Source organism: Aplidium turbinatum, chromosome 5, assembly GCF_918807975.1.
Source record: "Aplidium turbinatum chromosome 5, kaAplTurb1.1, whole genome shotgun sequence".
NCBI lineage: Eukaryota > Metazoa > Chordata > Ascidiacea > Aplousobranchia > Polyclinidae > Aplidium > Aplidium turbinatum.
In genome coordinates this window covers 36,802,558-36,825,791 of record NC_137476.1, presented here as the reverse complement: position 1 = coordinate 36,825,791, position 23,234 = coordinate 36,802,558, and the positions used below count along the sequence as shown (strand labels likewise).

At 39.4% G+C, this 23,234-nt stretch overlaps 1 protein-coding gene across 1 annotated transcript in view; it reads left to right on the top strand.

The window, feature by feature from the left end:
- The window catches only part of LOC145771231 (uncharacterized), a 35,982-nt gene that overhangs the window by 567 nt on the left and 12,181 nt on the right, over window positions 1-23,234 (top strand). The window contains exon 2 of the mRNA XM_082582964.1: window positions 154-1,196. Coding sequence (XP_082439090.1) covers window positions 154-1,196 — 1,043 coding nt within the window. The remainder of the gene's footprint in view (window positions 1-153; window positions 1,197-23,234) is intronic.

Sequence of the window (23,234 nt, the reverse complement as noted above, 5' to 3'; positions counted from 1 at the left end):
TTCAAGAGAAATGCCGTGAGCAGCAGAGGCCGTTATACATCGCCTTTACTGACCTGACGAAGGCTTTTGACCTTGTCAGCAGGAGAGGCTTGTTTCAGCTACTGCAGAAGATTGGCTGTTCTCCACAGCTGCTTAGCATCATCATCTCCTTAGCATCATCATCTCCTTCCACAAGGACATGCAGGGTGTGGTCAGTTACGACGGGGAGGCCTCTGAACCCTTTGCAATTCGGTCTGGTGTGAAACAAGGATGTGTCCTTGCGCCGACTTTGTTTGGGATTTTCTTCTCTCTGTTACTGAAGTTTGCTTTCGGTCACTCCACACAAGGTGTCCACCTACACACCCGCAGTGATGGGAAACTGTTCAACCTGGCCCGACTGAGAGCCAAGACGAAGGTTCGCACAGTGCTGATCAGAGAACTGCTGTTTGCCGACGACGCAGCACTGTCAGCACACGCCGAGCACGAGCTGCAGCAGTTGCTCAACCAGTTTGCACACGCCTGTAGGGAATTCGCACTGACCATCAGCATCAAGAAAACAGTAGTCATGGGCCAAGATGTCCCCAAGCCACCTGTCATCGCCATAGGACCAGAAGTGCTCGAAGTGACAGATCACTTCACCTACCTTGGTTCAACGGTCACCAGCAACCTGTCCTTAGATAAGGAAATCGACAGACGGATAGCCAGGGCTGCAGGAATGATGACTCAACTCGGGAGGAGAGTGTGGGACAATAATCTTTTGACACTTAACACAAAACTCAAAGTGTACCGTGCGTGTGTTCTTAGTACTCTGCTGTACGGTAGTGAGTCCTGGACCACTTACGCCAGACAAGAAAACCGCCTTGAAAGCTTTCACCTTCGTTGCTTGAGGCGCATTCTTGGTATTTCCTGGAAGGACAGAATACCCAACACCACTGTTCTGGAACGTTCTTGCTCCCTGAGCATACACCTTCTCCTCTGCCAGCGACGTCTACGCTGGTTGGGGCATGTATCCAGAATGAAGGATGGGCGCATTCCAAAGGACATTCTGTACAGTGAACTTGCCACAGGGAAACGCCCAGTAGGACGACCCGCACTGCGTTACAGAGACGTTTGCAAACGAGACCTGAAGCAGACTGACATATACCCTGCCAGCTGGGAACTGATCGTAGCAAATCGCAACAGATGGCGCTACGAAGTCAGTGCGGGTCTAGCAAAGGGTCAGTCGAGGCGGAGGAAGCAACTAGAGGAAAGAAGACAAAGAAGAAAAGAGAGACAGCAGCCTCAGAACTCCTCTGATTTCATATGTCCAAACTGTGGACGAGACTGCCACGCCAGGATTGGACTTCAGAGCCACATGAGAAGCTGCCGTACCCAGAGTGCTATCATCTGAAAAGATGGAAGGATGCCTACTATACTTAAGTTTGGTGCTAAATAATGTTTAGTAGATTGTGCGACTGTTTCTGGAAATCTTAAAGTAAAAAACAAATTACAAAAAGATTTCAAACTAGTTTATGCGAAACCGGGAATGTTTGCAAAACGTCTTTATGATCATAGGTAATGGAAGTTTCTAAACAAAGTATACCTAGTGTATATGGCACTAAATGTTATCAAAAATTATCTAAGTGGAATGCAAAGCACTAGCCTACACGTTATTTTAAATTCGCACTTACGCAAAAAATACTTTAGTCTATATTTTTTTGTTAAATTTCTCAAAAACAGCAACAAGCCAGAGGCGGATCCTAAGTAGGCTCAATCGTCACGAGACAACGCACAGAAATATACCAAAAAAAGCAAAAACTGCTTTTCATATCTTTCAGGAAATATAATAATAACTTTAATAGCCGATATCTCAAAGTGACTTAGGTAGCCTACTTTTCGTTTTCACATCTTCGATTTGAAAATATCAAATTAAAACTCGTCATCGCCAACCTATTAGGCTACTTCCTCAAGTACTCAGCAACTCAATAGGCTACTCACCAAACTGTCCACAATACAAAATATTAAAACGATGGAAAACTTTCCAGAAGTGGTCAAGTCTCATAGTCTGCAATTTCATTACAATGAAATAAAGCTATTTTTGTAATTAAAATGCGATAAAGCCAAGCTTTTCCACTATTCGCGTAGGATTGTACATTATTGTTAAAGCTGCAAACGTACATGCAATAACTTTCTTCGTATTGTATTTGACATTGACCGCAGAGAAAGCATAAAAGGTGTAATGGAACTCAATAATCTAAAATCAATTTACCACATGAAAATTAGAGAGATTGCAACTTTCATGTTTAAATATTCAAAAAATCTACTTCCCACAACATTCAATGATATAATTATGTGTAAACAATCAAGCAGCCTAACAACAAGAAGTAATTCTCCTTATATTCCTATATATTGCAGAATTAACACTTGCAAACAATCAATACGGTACATGGGGCCAACAGTTTGGAACAAGCTTACAACTACTATAAGAAATGAATGTAAAACTGTAACAGGCTTTAAATCAAAAATGAACAAGCTAAATCTTTCTTGAAATAATCCTATCTAAGTTTTACATACACCAAACGTACTAATATTTTTTTTTTGCCCAGCAATAATAGACTAATGTGTGTAGGTTTATTAGCAAAAATAGTAAGGTTGTAAATACTCTTACTGGCTTTCTGGTTCTTGTGTTTTTTGTCCACAGAAGTTCTTCAGAGTCTGCATAAGTTTTTCCATCCTCTTTGACCAATCGCCATCTTTCGGTGAAGCGGTGGCCATGTGCTCCAACCAGTTGTTTTATATCAATATCTTGGACTGGATCGTCATGCTATTGTCTGTTTGTTTATCTATTTTTTCTAACGTAATATGTGGATTTTTTTCACTTCTATTATGGTTTAACGTGTAAAACATACGGCAACCCAAATTTCTCATATTACTGTGACATACCACTACTACATCTCAGCTAGCGATGCCTGTCATTTTTGCATTAATTCAACGTTTGCTAACGTTGGATCGGTGTGGAAGTGACGAGTTTAGCTGACTGTGGTATAAAATTATCGCTTTCTCAACGCAACTTTATATCAAAGCACGCTTGATATCTTCAAGACATAACTTCTCTGGGTATAATTGAATTTCCGCAAGATGATGATGTTGTTTTTGCTAGTTTGTTTTATTTGTTTTCGTCATTGATTCGTATCGCCAAGTTGTATCTATTTTGTGAGTCGTGCAAGGCCTGGTGCGTTGCGCTTGAAATGGCTTTGCCCTTGGTAGGATTTCTTTTTGGGGTTTTCTTTACCTGCCTTGCTCTTCTTTGCTATGAGCTAACCGCATCAAGACGTGTTCCCCTCACGACCATCAGTACTCTTGATAACGCACCATGGCAGATCTTCATAGCAACTGTCCATACAAATCTTAAATATATCAGCTAAAACTATTTGGGCTAATAAAGCTATAGCCTAAATATATGTTGTTTATTTATTTTTTTTTGTAACAGTTTCTTTTTTTATTTTCCCTTTATATCTTCAATTTTTCTGAAGATGTTGCGACCGTGCCAAATTTCTCAACTCAATAACTTACTTCGGTCACAAGCACGTTTTAACGTTCGCGTTTTGTCGCTTCTACCTTTTTCACGACCTTTGCTATGTTGACGTGTATTGTTTTTGATATGATGGTCAGAAATAAAAAACAACTGAACTGAACTGATTGTTTGTACATGAACCTATTTTAACTTCTGCAAAGCCCAGAGCCTAGATCATGGCAACCTTTCTATTCATAAATTTCTAATTGAGCGACGAATAATAATAACTTAAGTTGTAAAGAAAACTTTTTTTTGTGTAGTTGGCTTGCTTTAGCTTACAGCAGTGGTTCCCAACCGGAGGGGAATTCCCCACTAGGGGGAATTTTGGAATTTTCAGGGGGGAATTTCATTTTAGGATTGTAAACTGTTTTAAGCCTAGTAAGTTGGCCCACCTAGGGCGTTAAAGAGGAAATTATTATTTCATTAACTCCCAATTGTTTAAGCAACTGTGCACTGACATGGATGCAGACCATCACGTAGGCCTACTTCTTTTTGATTCAAATACTCGATGTCTTTCAAGAGGAAATGTAACCAAGCGAATGTTTGAGCTCAGAAAAGAAGTTAAATTATTTTTTGACGTTTAAATATAATTGGAATTTGTTGTTTCAGTTTGGAACAATTGAACATTTATCATGTTTAAAGAATTATCAGTGCTGGTTGCTGACCGCAAGGAATAGGTTCTTCCAGAGTTGGCAAAAAATTGATTTTGCAACATCTCACAGCATTAGAACTAGAATTCATAGGATATATTCCTGAAGTTTATGACGATGAGCTTGATTTCATTCACATTGTTGATGGAAAAACTTCACGATAAATTGCAGGATGAATTTTTAGAACTCAAAACGAATTCTTGTTCAAGAGACTTATTCAGAGAAAAATCAATCACTGGATTTTGGCCATTAGTGTGTAATTCCTATCCCATAGTGCAGTGTTTCTCAACCTTTTTTGGCCCAACGCCCCCTTTATGAGCTGGCAAAATTTTACCGCCCCCTCCCCCCCAAACAAAAACGATTAATTATGAAAAGCGAATATAAGACAAGAAATATTATTAATACTACAAAAAGTGCTCAATGCCAAGCAAAAAGCCAAGGAGAGCGAATTACATCAAATATAGGCTAGTTAGTTACCAGTCTCTAAAACCCTTACAGCCTGTTTTACTCTAAAAGGGGGATTATCAGAAGGTCCTTATTCCAGTAGAATTCTATTTCTATTAGAATAAGGACCTTTTCATGATCCCCTTTTAGGGTGAAACAGGCTGTAACGGTTTCAGAGACTATTAGGCTAACTATATATATTTGATGAAAAGCAAATATATATTTGCGAGCATGAAAACAGTATAGGCCTACTGGTAGTCAGTGTGAACCTTGGGCTTGGTGAGAAAGTGCCAGTTTCTTCACATCCGGTGTAAAGCCAGTGAGAAACAATCGAAGATCACCTCTTACGGATATGTCAAGTGAGTTTCGCTGTTTGGTATGTAGCAGAACAACACAGCTGAATCCCTTTTCCACCAGGCATAAGGTAAGAAATGCTACTACGAAGATACGAGCTCTTTGACGAAATCGTTACGCTGGACGGTAGATGGGTTAAACCAGAATGCCCCCTAGTAATCAAAACGCCCCCTTTAATCCGAAGTAATCATAACACTCCCCTGCAAAATCAAAACGCCCCCTGGAGGGCGGTACCGCCCCCTTTGAGAACCACTGCCATAGTGGCAGAGAAAGCTATTTGAAGTATCCTTCCGTTTGCTTCCACTTATCTATGCGAATCAGATTTTTCAACTCTTGGAAATGAAAACAAAACAGAGAAACAGATTAGACGTGGAGAATGATATTCGTTGTGCTCTTTCCAATAGGCTACTCTTCCACCACATTCATGAGTTGTCGAAACAAAAAATCACAAGCTTCACACAGACTGTTAAATGCATTGACTCTTATATTTTGAGTGTATTGTTTGAATAAAATACGTTTCAGCACCATCGTCGTCGTCGTCGTGTGAGCCTCTGAGGCCGAGGGTCTATCCTTTTACAACCCCAGATTCACGATGTTCCCGGACTACACCGGAAGGCTACTAGAGAGCAACCAGTCTTTGGTTTCATCATCCATGACACGCAGACCTTCCACTCCGTTAGGTGGCTTGAAGATGGAACAGTCATTGATAATGTAGTCTGCGGTCTGTTCCTCGACACCACATTCACAGGAGGAGGAAGAGGCCATTCCCCATTGGTGCATGGTTGAGCGGAAAAGCCCGACGCCCGTACGGAGACGGTTGAGGCGCACCCATGCCTGTCTTTGTAGTATTAGGCCGATGGGGCGTGCGTCGGCGTCGGGAATGAACGAATGGAGTCTGGTGGCGGTTGTCTTCCATTCAGAACTCCATTTGTGGTCCTCTCAAGTAGCCGCAGAGATGTCTTGTACATCAGCTTCGTTGATAAGAAGTTGAGCGGGTGGCACGAATGGGTGTCTTGACTTAAAGTGCCCCTGACAGGTAAATAAATTTGCGAAATTTACCTAAGATACCAAAAAGGTGACACTAAAAAACTTCCCTGACCAGAAAATTGTAAAAAATATCAACAGGCTACTAAGTTACACGCTTGCAAACTTTCGTTGACATCGGCGATTCTGACACTCATTTTATTGCGAAAATAAAACGGCAACATCGCTGTGACGTCACCGTAAGCTGGAAGGATACAATCTGTGATGACTGCCCAGACAGCAAAATCTGTCATTTTTACATTGGTTCAATGTCCGCAGACGTCACAGCAATGTAAAAATGACGGATTTTGCTGTCTGGGTGGTGACTTGGTTAGGTATAGTACGGCTACTGCAAAACGTGAATGTGTGGGGCTCTGTTGGTCTGAAGCATGTGCAAATTAAGAATTACCGAAATAGAAAAGTGAACTTACTATTACTACCAGGTTTTGATCAAATAGGTTGAGTTTATTTTTATCAAACAGCATCTCAATTCAATTGAAATTGCAGTTTCATAGGGCTACAATTTTGATACTTTTTTATTTGTCCTAATCTGGCTATAGCCATTTGCAGTGTAACAACAGTATCTCACAAACAGTAGGCTACCTTTAATTTATGGTTGAGGCAATGCTTAAAAATTGCTGTTCATGTGTATTGTTGTATTTAAAAATATCTATCCCAAATTTCCTTGCCAACTGAAAGTATTAAATGCAATAATTCTCATTGTTCAGATGCTTCTCATGTTGCCTCAATAGACTCTTTCTATAATATTATAACTGATGCTCTCAAAGCAGCTTCTGATAAAATCTTTGTTGGTGTAAAGAAGAAATGTAACATATTTTCTGTTCCTGGTTGGAATAATCATGGACTTCTAAATAGTAGCACCTGGACTGGACACGCAGTGGCCAACATGTGGCCTAACAGTTGGTACAACAGTTGGCCAACAGTGGGCCAACAGGGTTAGTTACTTGGCTGTTGGCCCACTGTTGGTCAACCGTTGTACCAACTGTTTGGCCTCATGTTGGTCACTGCGTGTCCAGTCCAGGTGCTACTATTTAGAAGTCCATGGAATAATCATGTTAAGCAAGCTCATGCTACTGCCAGAGAAAGTTACATCATGTAGGTGAAAAATGGGAAACAGTTAAATGGTTACCTATATGAGTTCATGCAGAGCAAACGAAAGGAGTTTAAAAAAGCCTTTCACCGTTGTAATCATGCCTCTGAACAACATAGAGCAAATGTGCTTGCCTCAGCACTCAACTTGGATAGCTCACATGTCACATAGGTCATTTTGGCAGAAAGTAAAAAAGTCTACTTGCAAAAAGAGTTCTCTTCCTGTAAATGTTGGTGGAGCACAAGGTCCTGAAGCAATTGCTGAGATGTGAAAACATCATTACAGCTCCTTGCTAAATTCTAGCAAAACCAACACTGAAAAAGAATTTGTTAACTCATGTATATATTTCTTCTAGGGATAAATATTACAACTTTTGTTGTAACATGGACACAATTGGTTCCTTGCTTGTCAAACTGCCATAAACCGCGCTGCTGGTGCTGACAAAATTTCAGCTGAACATATTGTTTATGCTGATTATTTGTTTTTATATTAGTGTAGCCTACTTTTTAATATGTGTCTTAGTCATGGCACTGTACCAAATTCTTGCTTGAACACTGTCTTAGTCCAGATTGTAAAGAATTTGAATGGCGACATTCAAGATTCAGGTAACTATAGACTTATTGCTCTAGCCACAGTAATCTCAAAACTGTTTGAACGTTTTATGTGAATCATCTATTGCCTTTCTGGAATACCAATGACAATCAATTTGGGTTTAAGTCTGGTCATAGTACTGAAATGAGTGTTTTTTAATAAAACAACCAGTGTCCTCTTATATCAGTCATGACACTCCTGTATATTCTGTCTTTTTGGATGCTTCAAAAGCCTTTGACAAAGTCAATCATCATTTATTGTTTAAAACGCTTATCACACGTAATGTGCCTACTGCCTATCTATTTTTTTTTGCTTATTGGAATACTGGTGACCTTTGTGCCTTTATAGTAAAAAAACCATGCAAGTGAGGTGGGAAGGTCACCTGTGCCAATCATTTACTGTGTCCAGCGGAGTCTGACAAGGTGGGGTGTTAAGCCCCTATCTTTTTGCCGTATATATTGATCAGCTTTCTTATCTCAATAAAACAAAAGTTGGTTGCTATGTTGGCAACTCTTGTCTAAATCATATTATGTTTCCTGATGACATTTGCTGCATCTCGCCTAGTTTGTGTGACTTACAAAATTTGTTAGATGTTTGCCACAAGTATGCTGTTGAACATGAAATTACTTTCAATTCTAAAAAGTCATTTGGTATGTTATTCTCCCCAAAAAACTTTTATCTTTTACGTGCTCCTCTGCTACATCTAGGTAAATCTGAAATTGTGTTCACAGACTCTGTAAAATATCTGGGTGTATTTATTGATAGTTCTCAGATGAAAATTATATTTCAAGGCAAGTACGCTCTCAGTACTGTGCTGCAAATAATGCAAAATCTCAATTTTTCTAAATGCTCACCCGCTGTAAAAAAACAGTTTATTTCGTTCTTATTGTATGTCGTTTTACTTATCCCAGTTGTGGAACAAGTTTAGATCTTCTAGTATAAAACGATTACGTGTTGCTTACAATGACTCTTTCAGAATATTGCACAATTTGCCTCGTTAGGTCAGTGCCCGTGAATATCAAGTAATGAATAATGTAACTACGTTTGATGCTTTATTGAGGAAAAAACATGTTTTCGTTTATCAACCGATTGCATACACTCCTCAAATCGCTTTGTATCAGATATGATGTCATCTGATTATTTTTATCGTTCTGAATGCTTTCAATTCTTCCAATGCTCATTATATGTAAATTTGTGACAGTAGATAGCCTATTTAGTGAGCTTTTAAACCGACAGCATCCAAGGTGGCTCTCTGTGATCTTTGTGCATTTTCAGTTTGTGTATTACAGTATTTCGTTGTTTTGTTTTCGATGTGGACAGCTTTGTCTGACGCAAATAAATAATAAATAAATATGTGACAGTGTCAGTGACAAAGACTGTGTGCTTTCTTTTCACGTTTTCCCACAAAACAAGGTGCTGAGAAGAAAATGGGCGAACTTTTCTTCGAGTGTTCGAAAGTAGGATGGGCCATACAAAACTAGTCATATCTGTTCTCTTCACTTCACTGAAGATGATTTTGTTAATACCACTCAAGTAAAAATGGGCTTGAGCAAACTTTACATTTTGAAGGAATCTGCCATAGGCTACCATCTATAACAGCAAAGCTGCAACCAGTTGCTGATGATGATTTCAGCACTTCTAAACAACAACGTTTACAAAAACGTACCCTTGTACAGGTAAACTAGGCTTTTACATGTATAGACTCTGCTATGTACGTACTGAGGGCACATTATGAGAGAGAGAGAGAGAGAGAGAGAACTTTTATTTATTATGAATAGTGATGATGAATTAAATATGAATGATGATTCGTACAATTTCTTCATTTTTCACTTCAAGTATATTTTAAGTTTTGTAGGATCGTATCCAGTACAGTTTTATTAAACTGTACAAAACAACAGATCTTTGAAAAAAGCAACCGCTTGTACCAACTCCGACTAAACTGTGATCCAGCAATCACATCTCGGAAACGTATGTTTCATCCGTCGCTAAGAACGCCGACTTACAATGACGTAATACCACCAAAGTCGTCCCAGAGCAGTGAAATATGGAGTTTCGCCTGTGGTGGCGCTGCGGAGCCGTCGTTTGATGTAAATTACGCCTTAACCAGTCGAGCTACGAGGTTAAGATTAAAAAGTTCGCTAAGTATGATTCTGTGCAGGGAAATGCTTTAAAAAGTTACTATACTTGGATCCAACCTGTCAGGGGCACTTTAAGTCGACTGGGGTGCTCGTTTGAGAGAGCAAAGATTTTATGGTGGAGAAAGTGCTTAGGTTCCAGTGCCCGTCGACCGAGGGACAGAGTGGCTTCTTTGCGACGAAGCTCAGCGGTTGAATGCCAGCAAGAATGGGGAGATTGTCCAATGGTGTGGGACGCAGGCATCCTGTCACTGTGCGCAGGGCGCTGTTTATGGCAGTGTTGATGTTATGGCAGTGAGCACTGCTGCACCAAACAGGTGCACAGTACTCTACTGAAGAGTAGACAAGCGCTAAGGCTGCTATACGCAAAGTGTCAGCCCTCACCCCCCAGCTAGAGCCTGCCAAGCGCTTGAGTAGCGCAGCGCGGGATGTCAGTTTCTTGCGCAGTGACACCAAATGGTGGCGGTATGTGAGCGATCTGTCCAGTGTCACCACAAGATATCTTGGTTCAGGGCAGAAGGGCAGAGATTTTCCGTTGTTCTGGACATGCAGCTCACGATCAGCTTCCCGATTGTGGAGGTGGAAAGCTGCTGCCACAGTTTTGGTTTCGCTAAGTTTCAGTCGCCAGCTTTGGAGATATGCTAAGAGAGCTTTCATGTCCTGGCTCAATGTGTCTTCTAGATTTTCCCACGACTTTGTCGAGTGGAGAATTGCCAGGTCGTCCGCATAAGCGTATTTTGCGGAGACCGTAGTTGGCAGGTCGTGGGTGTAGATGTTGAAAAGAAGTGGAGCCAGGACCGATCCACCGTTCTTCATTAATTAAATTATTTTAGTATTAAAAGGAATATTAGGCGTACAGGTTGAAAAGCTTATTACTAGCGAAAATTTAGTTTATTTTCCAAGACTTAGATTAAAATATTAATGTAAACCAGTTTTTAACAAACTAAATTTATAGGGGGGAATTTAGATTTGAATATCGACTAAAAGGGTTCACCGGATGAAAAAGGTTGGGAACCACTGGTTTACGGAGTTGAGAATATACCTAATTTTTTCTGTAGGCCACCAGAATGTAGCAGACGAACAAAACTGGCTTTTTTGTGAAACGTTGTTCATATTACTTTTGCGTTGGTAAACTAAATTCTTAAAAAAGCATACTATAGGCTATTGTTTTCAAAACGTGTAAAACCAAACGCGTCATACTTTGTTAAATCGTAGGAGAGCATATCAAATAGGCTACCAAGAAACTTGTTGAAAGATCCAAGATATTTTTATAAATGTCCTCATTTTTGCTCTTATTTTTGTACTCTCATGATTGAGATGTCCATCATTATAAAACAAACACTTTACTTTTCCTTGGAAAAAAACTTTTTTAGAGAAGGTTCAGATATAGGCTACACGATGTACCGGGCCCAACTTGTTATCTCAGAGACCCTCATAGTAACTACTGTATTATATTATTTAGACAGCAAATCAGTTCTTTTTTTACATTGACTCAACATCTGCAATCAATGCAAAAAAGAATCGATTTCGTGACTAGACAGCCTATCCTGAACCCTTTTAGAGCATAAAGTCGTTTGATGCGTTTTAGTTTTGAAAATCTCCGCTCAGCGCTTGCCACGGATGCTGGAAGCGTCAGTGAAATTTAAAAATCATTGAAGCATTTGGTATATTGTCTAAACGATTTTATTGCAGCAAAAACGATAGCACATCTTCAGGTGTCATAGATTATCAAATTTTGTAGTTATTAGCCTACTGTTAATTGACAGCTCAACTCATTGGCCTCAACGTGCCTGCTTTATTTCATTAATGTTTTGCAAAAGTTACAACAATTTCTAAGCTCTTGCGACCGCTCTGCAATTACAAGTCCGTATTTCCAGATGACTTCGTTAAACTTGCGGTTTCAAAGCATCAGAGCCATTTTTTTATTTGTTACCTTGTAAAGCATAGGCCTGCAACTCGTGCGACTATATTGGAAACATAAAGACATCTTTATTTAACGAAAAAAAAAAGGTTTTTTAAAAAATTTGAAAACAAAATTAATATTTTGGGCCCCCTTGAAGACTGCGCCCTATGCGACCACCTGGTTTTCTTTATAGACGCGCCTGCCCTATACCACAACAGATACACATCGATGACTATTACCTATTTTACTGTAGTGCTATGAATAATTTGAAGTGAGACAAATGTCCAGATATTTACGGTATTTACTCTGAATATCTCAAATCAGAAAGAATACTTCAGAAAACCTCTAAACAAAGCTTTGCTTTACCTCTTCAACCTTATTTTAGAGACGAAAAGATTTCCAGCAAATTCAAAGAAGTTCTAGGCCTAATATCTAGGCTACAAGAAAGACAATAGATTCGACTGCAGCAACTGCTTTTCAATAAATTTACTCAGTCGTACAGTATGTATTACAAACTCTTCATCACTACTATTGCTACACGCTTAAAAATGATCTATATGCATCTTTCTCTCCTACACAATCAACTTATCATCCAGGTAGTGAAACAGTCGAACAGATCCTAGCTGTGGAAAAAATTATAAAATTTAATCGAATTCAACAACCCCGTTCACAGCATCTTCTTTTGCTTGAAAAGGCTTTTGACAATGTTAAATTATCTTACCTTTTTGCAACACTTGCATGAAACTTTCCTCAACAAAAATACATCAACGTTTTAAAAGCAACTTAAGGCGATTTAAATCCATACCCAATTCTATGGTTCAAGAGCATCACCTCTTTTTTTTATAAAATTGTAACTCAAAAGCACTAATTAAAACGAACAACAGAACAACCAGATTAATTGAAATCTTAAAAGGTGTTAAACAAGGACATGTTCTGTCCGCTATCCGGTTATCATCGTAGCTGCTGCAATAGTCTCAGAAATGAACAATGAGTGTACAAGTGGGCTTGAGCAACGCACGTTAAGGACTACTCTTCATTCAGCTGCATCTAATAGATGGAATAATTGTCGGCAACAAGACTTCAACAATCGAAATCTTCACTCTGTCAATCTCGGTGGCCGGGCCTGCGTCAGTGGTTCAAAGCTTCTACAAGTATGCGAAACTGCCAGGATTAAGCTCTGTAAGAAACTTTTCCCAGTCCGAGGATAAAGATTTAATCAATCAAGTGGATTCACGATTGGCGTATCCAACGTAGGCTATGCAGACGACATGGCCATCATCAACAACTCGAAACTGAAAATACAGAAATCCCTAAATGTGCTGTTAAAAAACGCTGCTAAATTCGGCCTCCAAATAAATCTGTTCAAAACCAAATATATGACAATCGATAAAATTAACAATACACTAAATTTCACTGTATAAGAAAACAAATAGCACAAGTGGCCACAAACTATCCGCCACTAACGATGGAGAAATTACCAGTAGGCCTTCAATACCGAATTGGCTGATGTTGGGCAGCATTTGAAAAAACTAAAAAAAATAAATTACTTCCAATAGATAAAAAAATAAAATTACTTCCAATAAATTACTTCCAATCTAAATCAAAGCTCAAATACTTTAAGAACTTGCGTTTTACCAGTTGTGCTATACAGTCTAGAATGCGTAAATTAGATGTCAATAACAATAAAAACAACTCACCACTTTCTAAAATCACATCGTGGGAAGCATGACCAAAAAAAATACTACTTGGTCACATGCAAATTGAAGATCTATTGACAACGACAAAGCTACATCCAATTACAGCAACAATAAAATCGAAAATTCTAGAACTGTTCGGCCACACTAAAAGGTCAAAATACGGAGTCAGCAAAATCTGCAGAGAAGAAAAAGTCAAAGGAAAGCGAAAACATGGCAGACAACCAAAACAATGGCAAGATATCATCTAGACGTAGACCGAACTCAACTGGGTGAACCAATCCAAGACCGTGTGTCATGGAAGAATATCACCCACGTTGATGAGCAATCTGGTTCAAGCGGAGATGGCGACTGATAATGAATTAAAGTAGATTTGACGAGGAAAACTACCGGCACTCACAGAGCTATTTAATTCGGAACTATCTACATCTAAACGTATTGAAAAGCTACCTCATAAATAAGTTGAATTATTATCAAGTTTAATGAAAATCTACTTTTACTGTTGTGTTTTGTCAATCAGACACGGTTGATCTTCTCAATACATTCAATTATTCAATCTAGTTCTTGGTTTTTGACTAGTTGTTGTCAAAGTATAGCCTACACACAACCAGTTTGCAGTATTGCAACCAACTGACAAACAAATTGAAAATTTCAAACTTAAAATAGTTCATTGGCAATCTATTACTTCCTTAAGCAATCTTCAGTATTATTATTAATCTCATGTACACCAATCTTTCCGCAGCCCGGTATTGAAACGTTGGAAATCAATCCAGAGCTTGCTAAATCTTGCAGACTACAAATACAATGTCATAAACTACACTTTTCACTCAAAATAAAAAAACAGCTTTTACCACTTTTCCATGCTTGATTTGGGGGTTGATACAACTCATGATACAACGCATGTGATGGGCATTATAAATTGTTAAACACCAAGAATGGCAACTCGACCACTAGTTATTGAAAAACAACACGTCAGTGCAACTGACTACTGGAATCAGGCAATTTTGGCAATTTATTCAAATCTTAGCCTATACTGCTGCAGAGACAGGTAGCCTACTAGGAAAGACCCACGAATCAAGCAGCTGAATGCCTCTCCGGTGTTATTTACCCACCATGAATTGCTTGACACTCTATGGCTGCGTTCAAACATATTCAATTCTAAACCAGTACAATGGCAAGGGTTCATGGCTAATGTAGTTAAAGGTGAGTTTCAGGTTTCGTCAGAATCATTTAATCCTATGATAGTGCTTAATCTCGCAACAGATGAAGCTGTTTACAGTACAATGATATTCGTTCAAGACAAAGCGAGAAAAATGAGCATAAGTTGTGCACCTCTAACGTTTGACCAACCCCTCTACTTCAGAGCATTCAAAATTAAACAGACAATTTTGGTATTTTCAAAAATGTTCACTTACGACTTGGTTGTTTTCATCAACTCACGTCCTTTCTCGGAGCAGGGTGCAAACTGATGGAAAGAAGTGGTTTAGATAATTTATGGAAAACTGTGTATGCATCGAAATCTTTGCCAAAAACGATGGAGAATATTTGTAGGCTACAACGTTTCAACAGGGCATTATTGCTGATACTCGTGTAAATGTGGATAACACCTTAATTATTGGTAACGATATAATTCGCAAAATATTTGGAAAGAAACTGAAAGAGATTTCGCTAAAAAGATCTGACCAAGCAAGTACCTTCGTCGTGATGCGAAAAGCCTTAAAATGTGGAGATGAAGAGATAAACTGTCATCCACCGAAATCTTTCACAGATTACTGTCTATAGCTTGTTTGCATGGGCCACTGGAACCGGACATATTTTCGTATAAACTTGCCAATGTTCCACCATCACTTTTCTCAGATGACGGAAGTATGCGGAAATCTCAGACATCTGCATTGTTCAAATACATATTCTTGCAAAATGAGGATATTATGTGCACTAATTCTCGATTATCTTGTATTTCGATTGTATTTGATGGCTGTGCTCTCATTCACCGCCTTCCTTGGCTAAAAGTTGGGATTATCAAAATTTTGCTTAACACATTGACTGCCAAGCCTATTTTCATAAAATAGCACCACGGCCAGAGAAAAAAAAATGCATTGCTGTTTGCATTTAGCGTCATCCATATATGGGTGACGCGAACCTGAATGAAACATAGGCCGTCATCCATATATGGGTGACGCGGCAGTCAATGTGGAATGTTCATTCAATATATTCTACGCGGGGAAAATACACCAATATCAGCGTTGTTTTTGACAATTGTGATATAGAAACAACCAAAAGAGCAGAGCAAAAGCGCATAAAGCTGGCCACATCTTGTCCCGACGTAGCAATTTGCTTAAACACACCCATCCCGTCAAATAAACCCGTGTTTTTATCAAATAAACGTACCTTAACAAGCAAAAATTTATAAACTTAGTCTAGAATAATCTTAATAATAATGGCATTACTGTGGACAAGGTCGAAGGAGAAAGAGACGCTGATGTTGCTATCGTCCGTAAGGTCCTGGAAGAACATGAAACCTATGATGAAGTATAGGCTAACTGTGATGGCTGATGATACTGATATGCTTATCCTTTTGCTTTACCACGCACCATGCGGAAACAGCATTTATATGAAAACTTTAAAGCAAAAATTTTCATTCGTCAAGCTCAGCTTGCTCTCGGAGAAAATATGTGCCGATCGTTGCTATTTTGCCACGCGTTCTCTGGATGCGATACAAAATTCTGCTTTTACAAAACGGGAAAAGTAAAAGTTTTTAAAATGTTGAAAGGTCGAGACAAAGTGCAATGTAAATGTGCCGCCTTCGGAAATAAGAAAGCTTTAAAAGAAAAGACCTTTCCAGAATAGGAGAAGAATTCTCTCAAATTCTGTACAAGCAAGTGTTTTCCATGAATACTTTGAATTTATTGCGCTACCATTACGCTGTATCCTCAAAATATATATCAGTTGAAACAATGCCTCAAACAAGTAGAGCATACTACTTTCACAGCCTTCGTGTGCATCATCAAGTGACAACATGGCGTCATTTTAAAACTGTGCTGAATCCTACTTTCTATGGATACAAGGAAACAGATTCTGGTCTGGTCCCGATAATTGCAGATAATGAATGTGCACCCAAAACCTTTCTGAAAGAAATTAGCCGCAATTGCAGGAGCGCTAAACGTTTATGCACATCTTGTGGTTGCTCCAAGAAAGGCTTTAAATGCAGTATTCACTGCGCTTGTGAAGCTCAGTGTGAAAATTCATCACTTTTAGAGTGTTAGATACCCAAGAGCTGTGAGTATAGAAGTATATTTACTTTAATAAAAATAGTTGCATCCCTAGAACGGGACCTCAAATTGTTACTGTGGTAGTATTTGCAAGTAAAATAATTTTTTGCAATGAATGATTTGTAAATGAAAGTGAACGCATATATATACGCTGCTTTTTTCTGTTCAAGCAAAGCAATAGTACTGAATAAACGACATTAAATGGTCTCCAGATAAGCATTAATTGCTTAAATCGCTGATGTTTATCTTTCTATTATACGTTGATTCAACATCTTCCAACGTTGTATCCCCATTTGTTTCAGTTTCTAATGTTGTTGAAGTGTCATATAGCCCTCATTGAATCATACTTTAACGTAAGCAATTATAATTTCCTGAAAATAATTAGACTGTAATAAATAGCCAAATACGTCACAAACATGGGCGTCGGCAGAAAAAATGCAGGGGTAGGGGAGAAGCGGGGTTGGGAGGGCAAAATTTTTGAAGCCAAATTCATCTTGTAAGCTGCAACATAGGTAAGAAAAGTTCTAAATTTAAAGTAACGTTGAGTGGTGAGGTGCAAAAATTGTGAAAAAAATTACTATTGACTTATGATGTAACTGCAAAACCATTTAGAGAAATCAAAAAACTGAAGTAGAGTTGGTTGAAAACCTTATGATAAAGTGCTTGCGTGGAAGGCGAATCCAATTTTAGAAAATTGCACTCTCGCGAGCAAATTACATGTAAAATCATAATCCTGGGAGAGGGGGTGGGGAAGTGCCCCTTCCCTGCCGATACCCATGATCAAACAAATAAGAAATCATAATTTGTTGCCTTGACTTAGTTTGAAACGTAACAAACTCCACATGTCTGCTCAAACAAACGTTTTACACGTGACTCAAAGTGAGGTTGTTTCTCAAAAGAAAAAAGAAACTTTTCTTTGGAGGTTTCAAGAAAGAAATGTTTGAAAATGAAATTATTTTACGTCGGAATGGAGTAAACAGCGAAAGTCGTGAACCTAATGAATAATGACCAAACAAAACTCTATGAAAAATGTTGCTATGCCATTCGAAGCAGGCAAATGATATCCACAAACTTTATTACGAACAACCACTCAAACCTGTCGAGCTACGTTAAGCCTGCATTGGGGGGGGGGTGGTGTGTTGAATCTGTGTCGCGAAAGCGATACGCTTTCGATAGCCCAGGCCTTTAAGGTACTGACGTCTCCTGACGACCGTGTCTCTGCCATCGCTTTCGGGCAGCTTAGGCGTTGTGCCAGTCTGAGGTTCGGCACTCCAGATCCTACTCCGTGCCAGCTAGCCAGTTACTTGAATAAGGACACCCCCCCCTGAAGGTACCCGTTCTCGACCGTGCCCAACAGACGAAAGCTTGTGGGGCCGCGTCCTGGCGGATACCCGTCGTCTAAATGTACGTTGGTCCGCACGCCCGGATGGCGGTCTCGGGTTGACCGCGAGGAGCTCCAAAATCACCCCTCCCCTAAGAAAAAAAGTGGTTCCGACCCTCCAACAACACAATGACTTGTGGTGGAGGAGACAGTAGGAATCCAAACCTGACCAAGGCAAGACGGTCAGTTCCCACTGTCTGACCGGATTTTCGAATTCTTGGACTCGGCGACCGGAGCTCCTGGATCACGCGAACCGTGCATTTGCTTATAAAGCTCGCCTAAACCTACTTCCCTTGAAATCAAAACCAAGCCATGGTCGCCCTTATAATCCTGCCATATGTCGCGCGTGTGAGAAAGCGGAAGAGACTCTTCCTCATATATTGAACCACTGCCCTACCGTGATGCCTGTTGTCACGGAACGACACAATTCAGTATTGTGGGAGATCGTGAAGCATGTACCTGCCGAATGGCAACCCTTGCTTACCATAGATAGTACGGTTCCACAACACGTGGAAGCGGGCGGTGCTGATCTGCGCCCTGACATTGTCTTGCAACGCCCTGACGGTGTCACGGTTGTATGTGACGTCACTTGCCCGTTCGACTACGGCGCGGATTCCCTTCGAAAAGCCGCCGACAGGAAACACGACAAGTACGGCGAGGTATGTGTAAACATATTGGAAGACAGGAAGCGCCCTTGCAGGGACGTCCTGTCACTTCCGTTTGTCGTAGGCTCCCTCGGGACCTATGCTCCGTTGAGCTCTCGGGCTTTGGCGGCCTTAGGTGTTCCTGCTCGTGGGGTAGCAGAGGTGGCTAGAAAAGTGGCCTCCCTCTCAATCGAAGATTCCCTCCGTGTCTGGAAAGCTTGGAACGCCGGGCTCACTCGTGGAGGGGCTACGTCATAGAAAAGACGATTCCAGCAATCAGAAGCTCAATTCCCCAACAGCAGAAGCTCTGCAGTAAGCATCCGAGCGCGCAAGACAGCAAACCACCTCAAAACCCGCCAGTAATTGTGTGACGTCATATAATGTTAAATCAATTGTTTCATTATAAATTTATCTGTAAACAATTGAAGCGTTTAGAACGAAAAGTGACTAAGTCACATTTTCACTCGAATTGAGTTAAGTACAAAAACGTATTGCTTTCATTGTCCTTTGTCACCAGACACAAACATATTTTGCTATAAAGGTTGCTAAGCCATCATTTTCGAATATAGGTTTTGAGCAGAAAGGTAATTTTTTCTTCTAAAAGTAGCTAAGTCCGTTCTGACCAATAGCGTCGAGTCATTTAACCACGTGACATGATTTTTATTTTGCTTTTTGATCGGGTTCCATTTTAGAGGATATAAAGTCATTAGCTGGTTACCGGTTCTTTAGACTGGGACACTGCCTCTGGTTTAGATAGGGTAGGTAAAGGATAAGGATCATTGGTAGTGTTAAAAACGGTAGAGTTTTTATCCGCTTTTAATTGTAGGCTAGATATTTTGCAAATAAGGATCAAATACCAGTAGTATTTATAGGCCTACTGCTTTCGAATCAAATTCAGCAGTCCACAGGTCCAGTTTGCAAGAAGTTTAGCAGTGCAGACTTCAATATTCATTGGACATGATTAGGCTATTCGATGGAGTGTTGGTGCCAGCAGATAACGAAATGAAGTAGCCTACACTTAACCTAAGATTAAGTAGCCTATTAGATTGGACTATTATTTTTATAACTTATTCTGTAAAGGTCCTAGCCTATCTACCAGTCTTCTTTACTTCTATACTACACTACTAATGAAGGGAAGAAGGTTTTGAGAGTGCACCCAATTATTATTATGTAGTCTAGTAGGCCTAACCCAATTATTATTCTACTGTACATTGCCAATGAAGGTGGGGAAGTCTCTGTACTTTACCTGTTTTTTACCCCATTAATTACCAGTAACAGTTATTATGTGCTACCAGCCTAATTTTTTCAAGATATTTCTAACCCAAAATAATTCTTTGCAGATTATTCCAATGTCATATTAGTACGAGGTTTGAAGAAATATATTTAAATAGCTTACTTTACAGCAGTATCTGGACTCTGGAGTAGCCTAAGAGATGGCAAATTTTGTTAGGCCTATAGAACACTTAAAAGTGCTTAAGTCCATCATTTGTGTCTAAAAGTGCCTAAGTCCAGCAATTTTGAAGAAAAGTGCATAAGTCCAAAAAAGAATATTATCAATATTTTTTGACAAGTTCAACTAAAAAATCAATTAATTGTGCAATGAGAACTAGGTTGGGGTTGTAGACACTAACATATGGTAAAAACAAAAAAATCTTTTAAATCTTGATTTTACAATGCAATTGAAAACTATACATGTCAATATCTCCTTACTAGTATTTTGTGACTTAGTCACTTTTCGTTCTAAACGCTTCAATTGTTGTTTCATCAGCATGCTGCAGCTCAATGAAGAATACAATCATCATCAATAAAATAGCAATATATGAATTAAGTATATATTGCATATCGTGAATAGACTCATATCATCTATCAATGACGTAATATCATTAACAACACTGGATCTGTATTTTCATATTTCAATATTTTAAAATATCACGCACTACCTTCTCCTGATATGCTGCTCTTTCCTGCTCGGATCAACCTCGCGTTGCTTTTAACTCATCGATAAACATGATTTCCTGATCAACTCGATGCAACCTCCAAAGTTTCATCCCACTATTCTATATTTTTCCTAGTAACGTAGCCTAGTCATATCTATGCTTCGATCGCTAGTCCCCCCGACCCAGCTGGGCGAACCTGCCTCAACGTCTGGCCAGTGCACATCCGTGCTCGTTGGTTCAACGTCAACACTTTTCCAGTAAGTAAAGCATACAATATAATCCCACATACCTTCTTTTTTTTACACCAATTAATTGAGCCTTTGCTCCAGATTTTATATAATTTTCGTCCCCCACGAGTATTCAAATCGTCCTTGTAGCTAAGCTTCTCTTCCTCGTGGGAGACCCCAAAGTTTATCCGCTCTGCCTACGGGCAGACCGGGTATAGGAGTCAAACTTACCTGTGTTACGGTCACGTGATGGAGACGTGGGCGCTGCCTGGCTTTATAAAACTTCTGTCGCCCGGCCCGTCGTGAGCTGACCTTTTGGCGTTTGCAGAAAGCAAAGCCCGTCTCCCTGGCCCGTTCCGCCATTCTAACTTTTGCGGACGAGTCGCACAAAATTCTCGATCCACACTTTCCTTCCACAGGTACCTAGACTCCCCAGCCTGGCCCCCGCGACCTAAGCTGGTGGACTTCCCTTCCGGGTGCATCGCCACCCCATAATCACGCCGCTCCCCGCTTCCGCGGGGCGTGGCAGGCCGGTACTTTAAAGTCTCTGACCTGGCTATGTTTATTGTGTTCTTCTCGCCGTGTCAATTATTTTGTACTCGTGCGTCGTTGATCAAAATAAAACAGTTCATCATATGATTGAAAACCGATGATAAAACTTTGATATTTGCGTTTACGTTTCTGCATAATATTCAACACATTTCTTCTTCTTCAATAACTTTGCCTGAACCAGGCACCGACGGCATCGAACGAATAATTAGACCAAGTATTCCTCTGATATGTTGAATGAATGATTGCTTCTGCCTTGTCGTTAAATTGTTTCAGGTGAGTTTGTATCCGTTTGCCAGGTGCTCGCTTTTTAAAAATTTTGCCAGTAACGGAGAGTCGTTCCAGTTTTTGCTTTCTTATTACATTGCCGAGAAATTTATATTGTCTTCTTTTAATATTTTTCAACAGAGATCCGGTTTGGTTTACTTGTAAAGCTTCTTTGTTTGTCTTCTTTGTAAGCCATACAATACGTTGCATTTTACAGATGCACCACATCTCAAAAGCGTTAAAATTTTCAGCCATTCTTTTGAGATGTTTGAGGTTTCAGAGTTGTATTAAATGACAGGATAAATATAGCAATTTAAAACTCTAAACCTTGTTTTACGAGGTATTTTTATTGCAAAGAATTGGTTTCATTTGTTGGAAGCTTGCTTTAGGTTGGGCTGTTCTTCTGTTGAGTTTTGTTTCGTCCCTTGCATCCCACCATAGTACCGAGGTATTTGAATTTTTGGACCTGTTTAAAAAATTTTCCACTAACTGAAAAATTACAAATAGGAGTTTCGGCTTCTTTTATCTTTGTTATGACCATTTTTTCAGTTTTTTTTCTCCTTTTTCCTTGTTTTTGTATCCACTTAAACATCATTCATCCAATGGGTCATTAAACGGTAGGTTAGTACAGTAGACTAATAGTTTCGAAACTCAAATTCATGCGTTTAGTCAGTGATTTTAAAGTAAGTTTTTAAAACTTTTTTCGGTTTGTCCACTGCGTTGTATCTACCGGGTAGATGTTTACTGTTGCCCAAACTTTAAAACCTGCCAGTTCCAGCAAGCGTCCCATACCCTGTGGTGCATCATGCGCAATAAAATCTAGCGAAAGACTTGTAAACAGTTATTGGCATTGTGTTCTTTATTGTTACTGTCTTTATCAATACAGGAAAAATTACACCATGTTTGCAGACTCAAATTTTGGCTTTTCCGAAGGGCTAAATGACGTCACTTTACGTCACAATGTCGTTAAGCTTAGTTTTCTTTTTCTGTTTGCATTCTGATATTCACGTTAGGTTGATGTAGTTTGCAACTTAATTAAGTTTTAAAAAAATAAAATTTAAACCTCGAATTCAGGAATCGCTGTTCGTTTCATTACACATACCATTCATATAGATGTCATTCGTATTCATATCATAAGGACTATCACAGTAAATTGTTCAACAATATTGAATAGAAAAACAAGTAAAGAAAACTTCAAAATGAACACGATAGAACGACTATTCAGTCATCGCGTCAGCTGTTTTCATTTTGATATCCTATAACTTGTCTTGCAAACGCAGCCGACTGTTCTAGAGCTGTATGGAAGAGAAGCCAATATTGGAGTATTATAAAGTTGGGTATTCCAGTATAAAAATAACTGAAAAATAAATCAATTTAATAAACAAATTTTATTTTGTTTATTGAATCCTTGTTCAAAACCGAGATTGACAAAAACAGAAGACTTTTTCAATTTCACGTTTAGAGTCACAGCTTTCGGTGTGTCAGGCACGTTGATCGGATGTGACGTATTATGACGCGTTTTC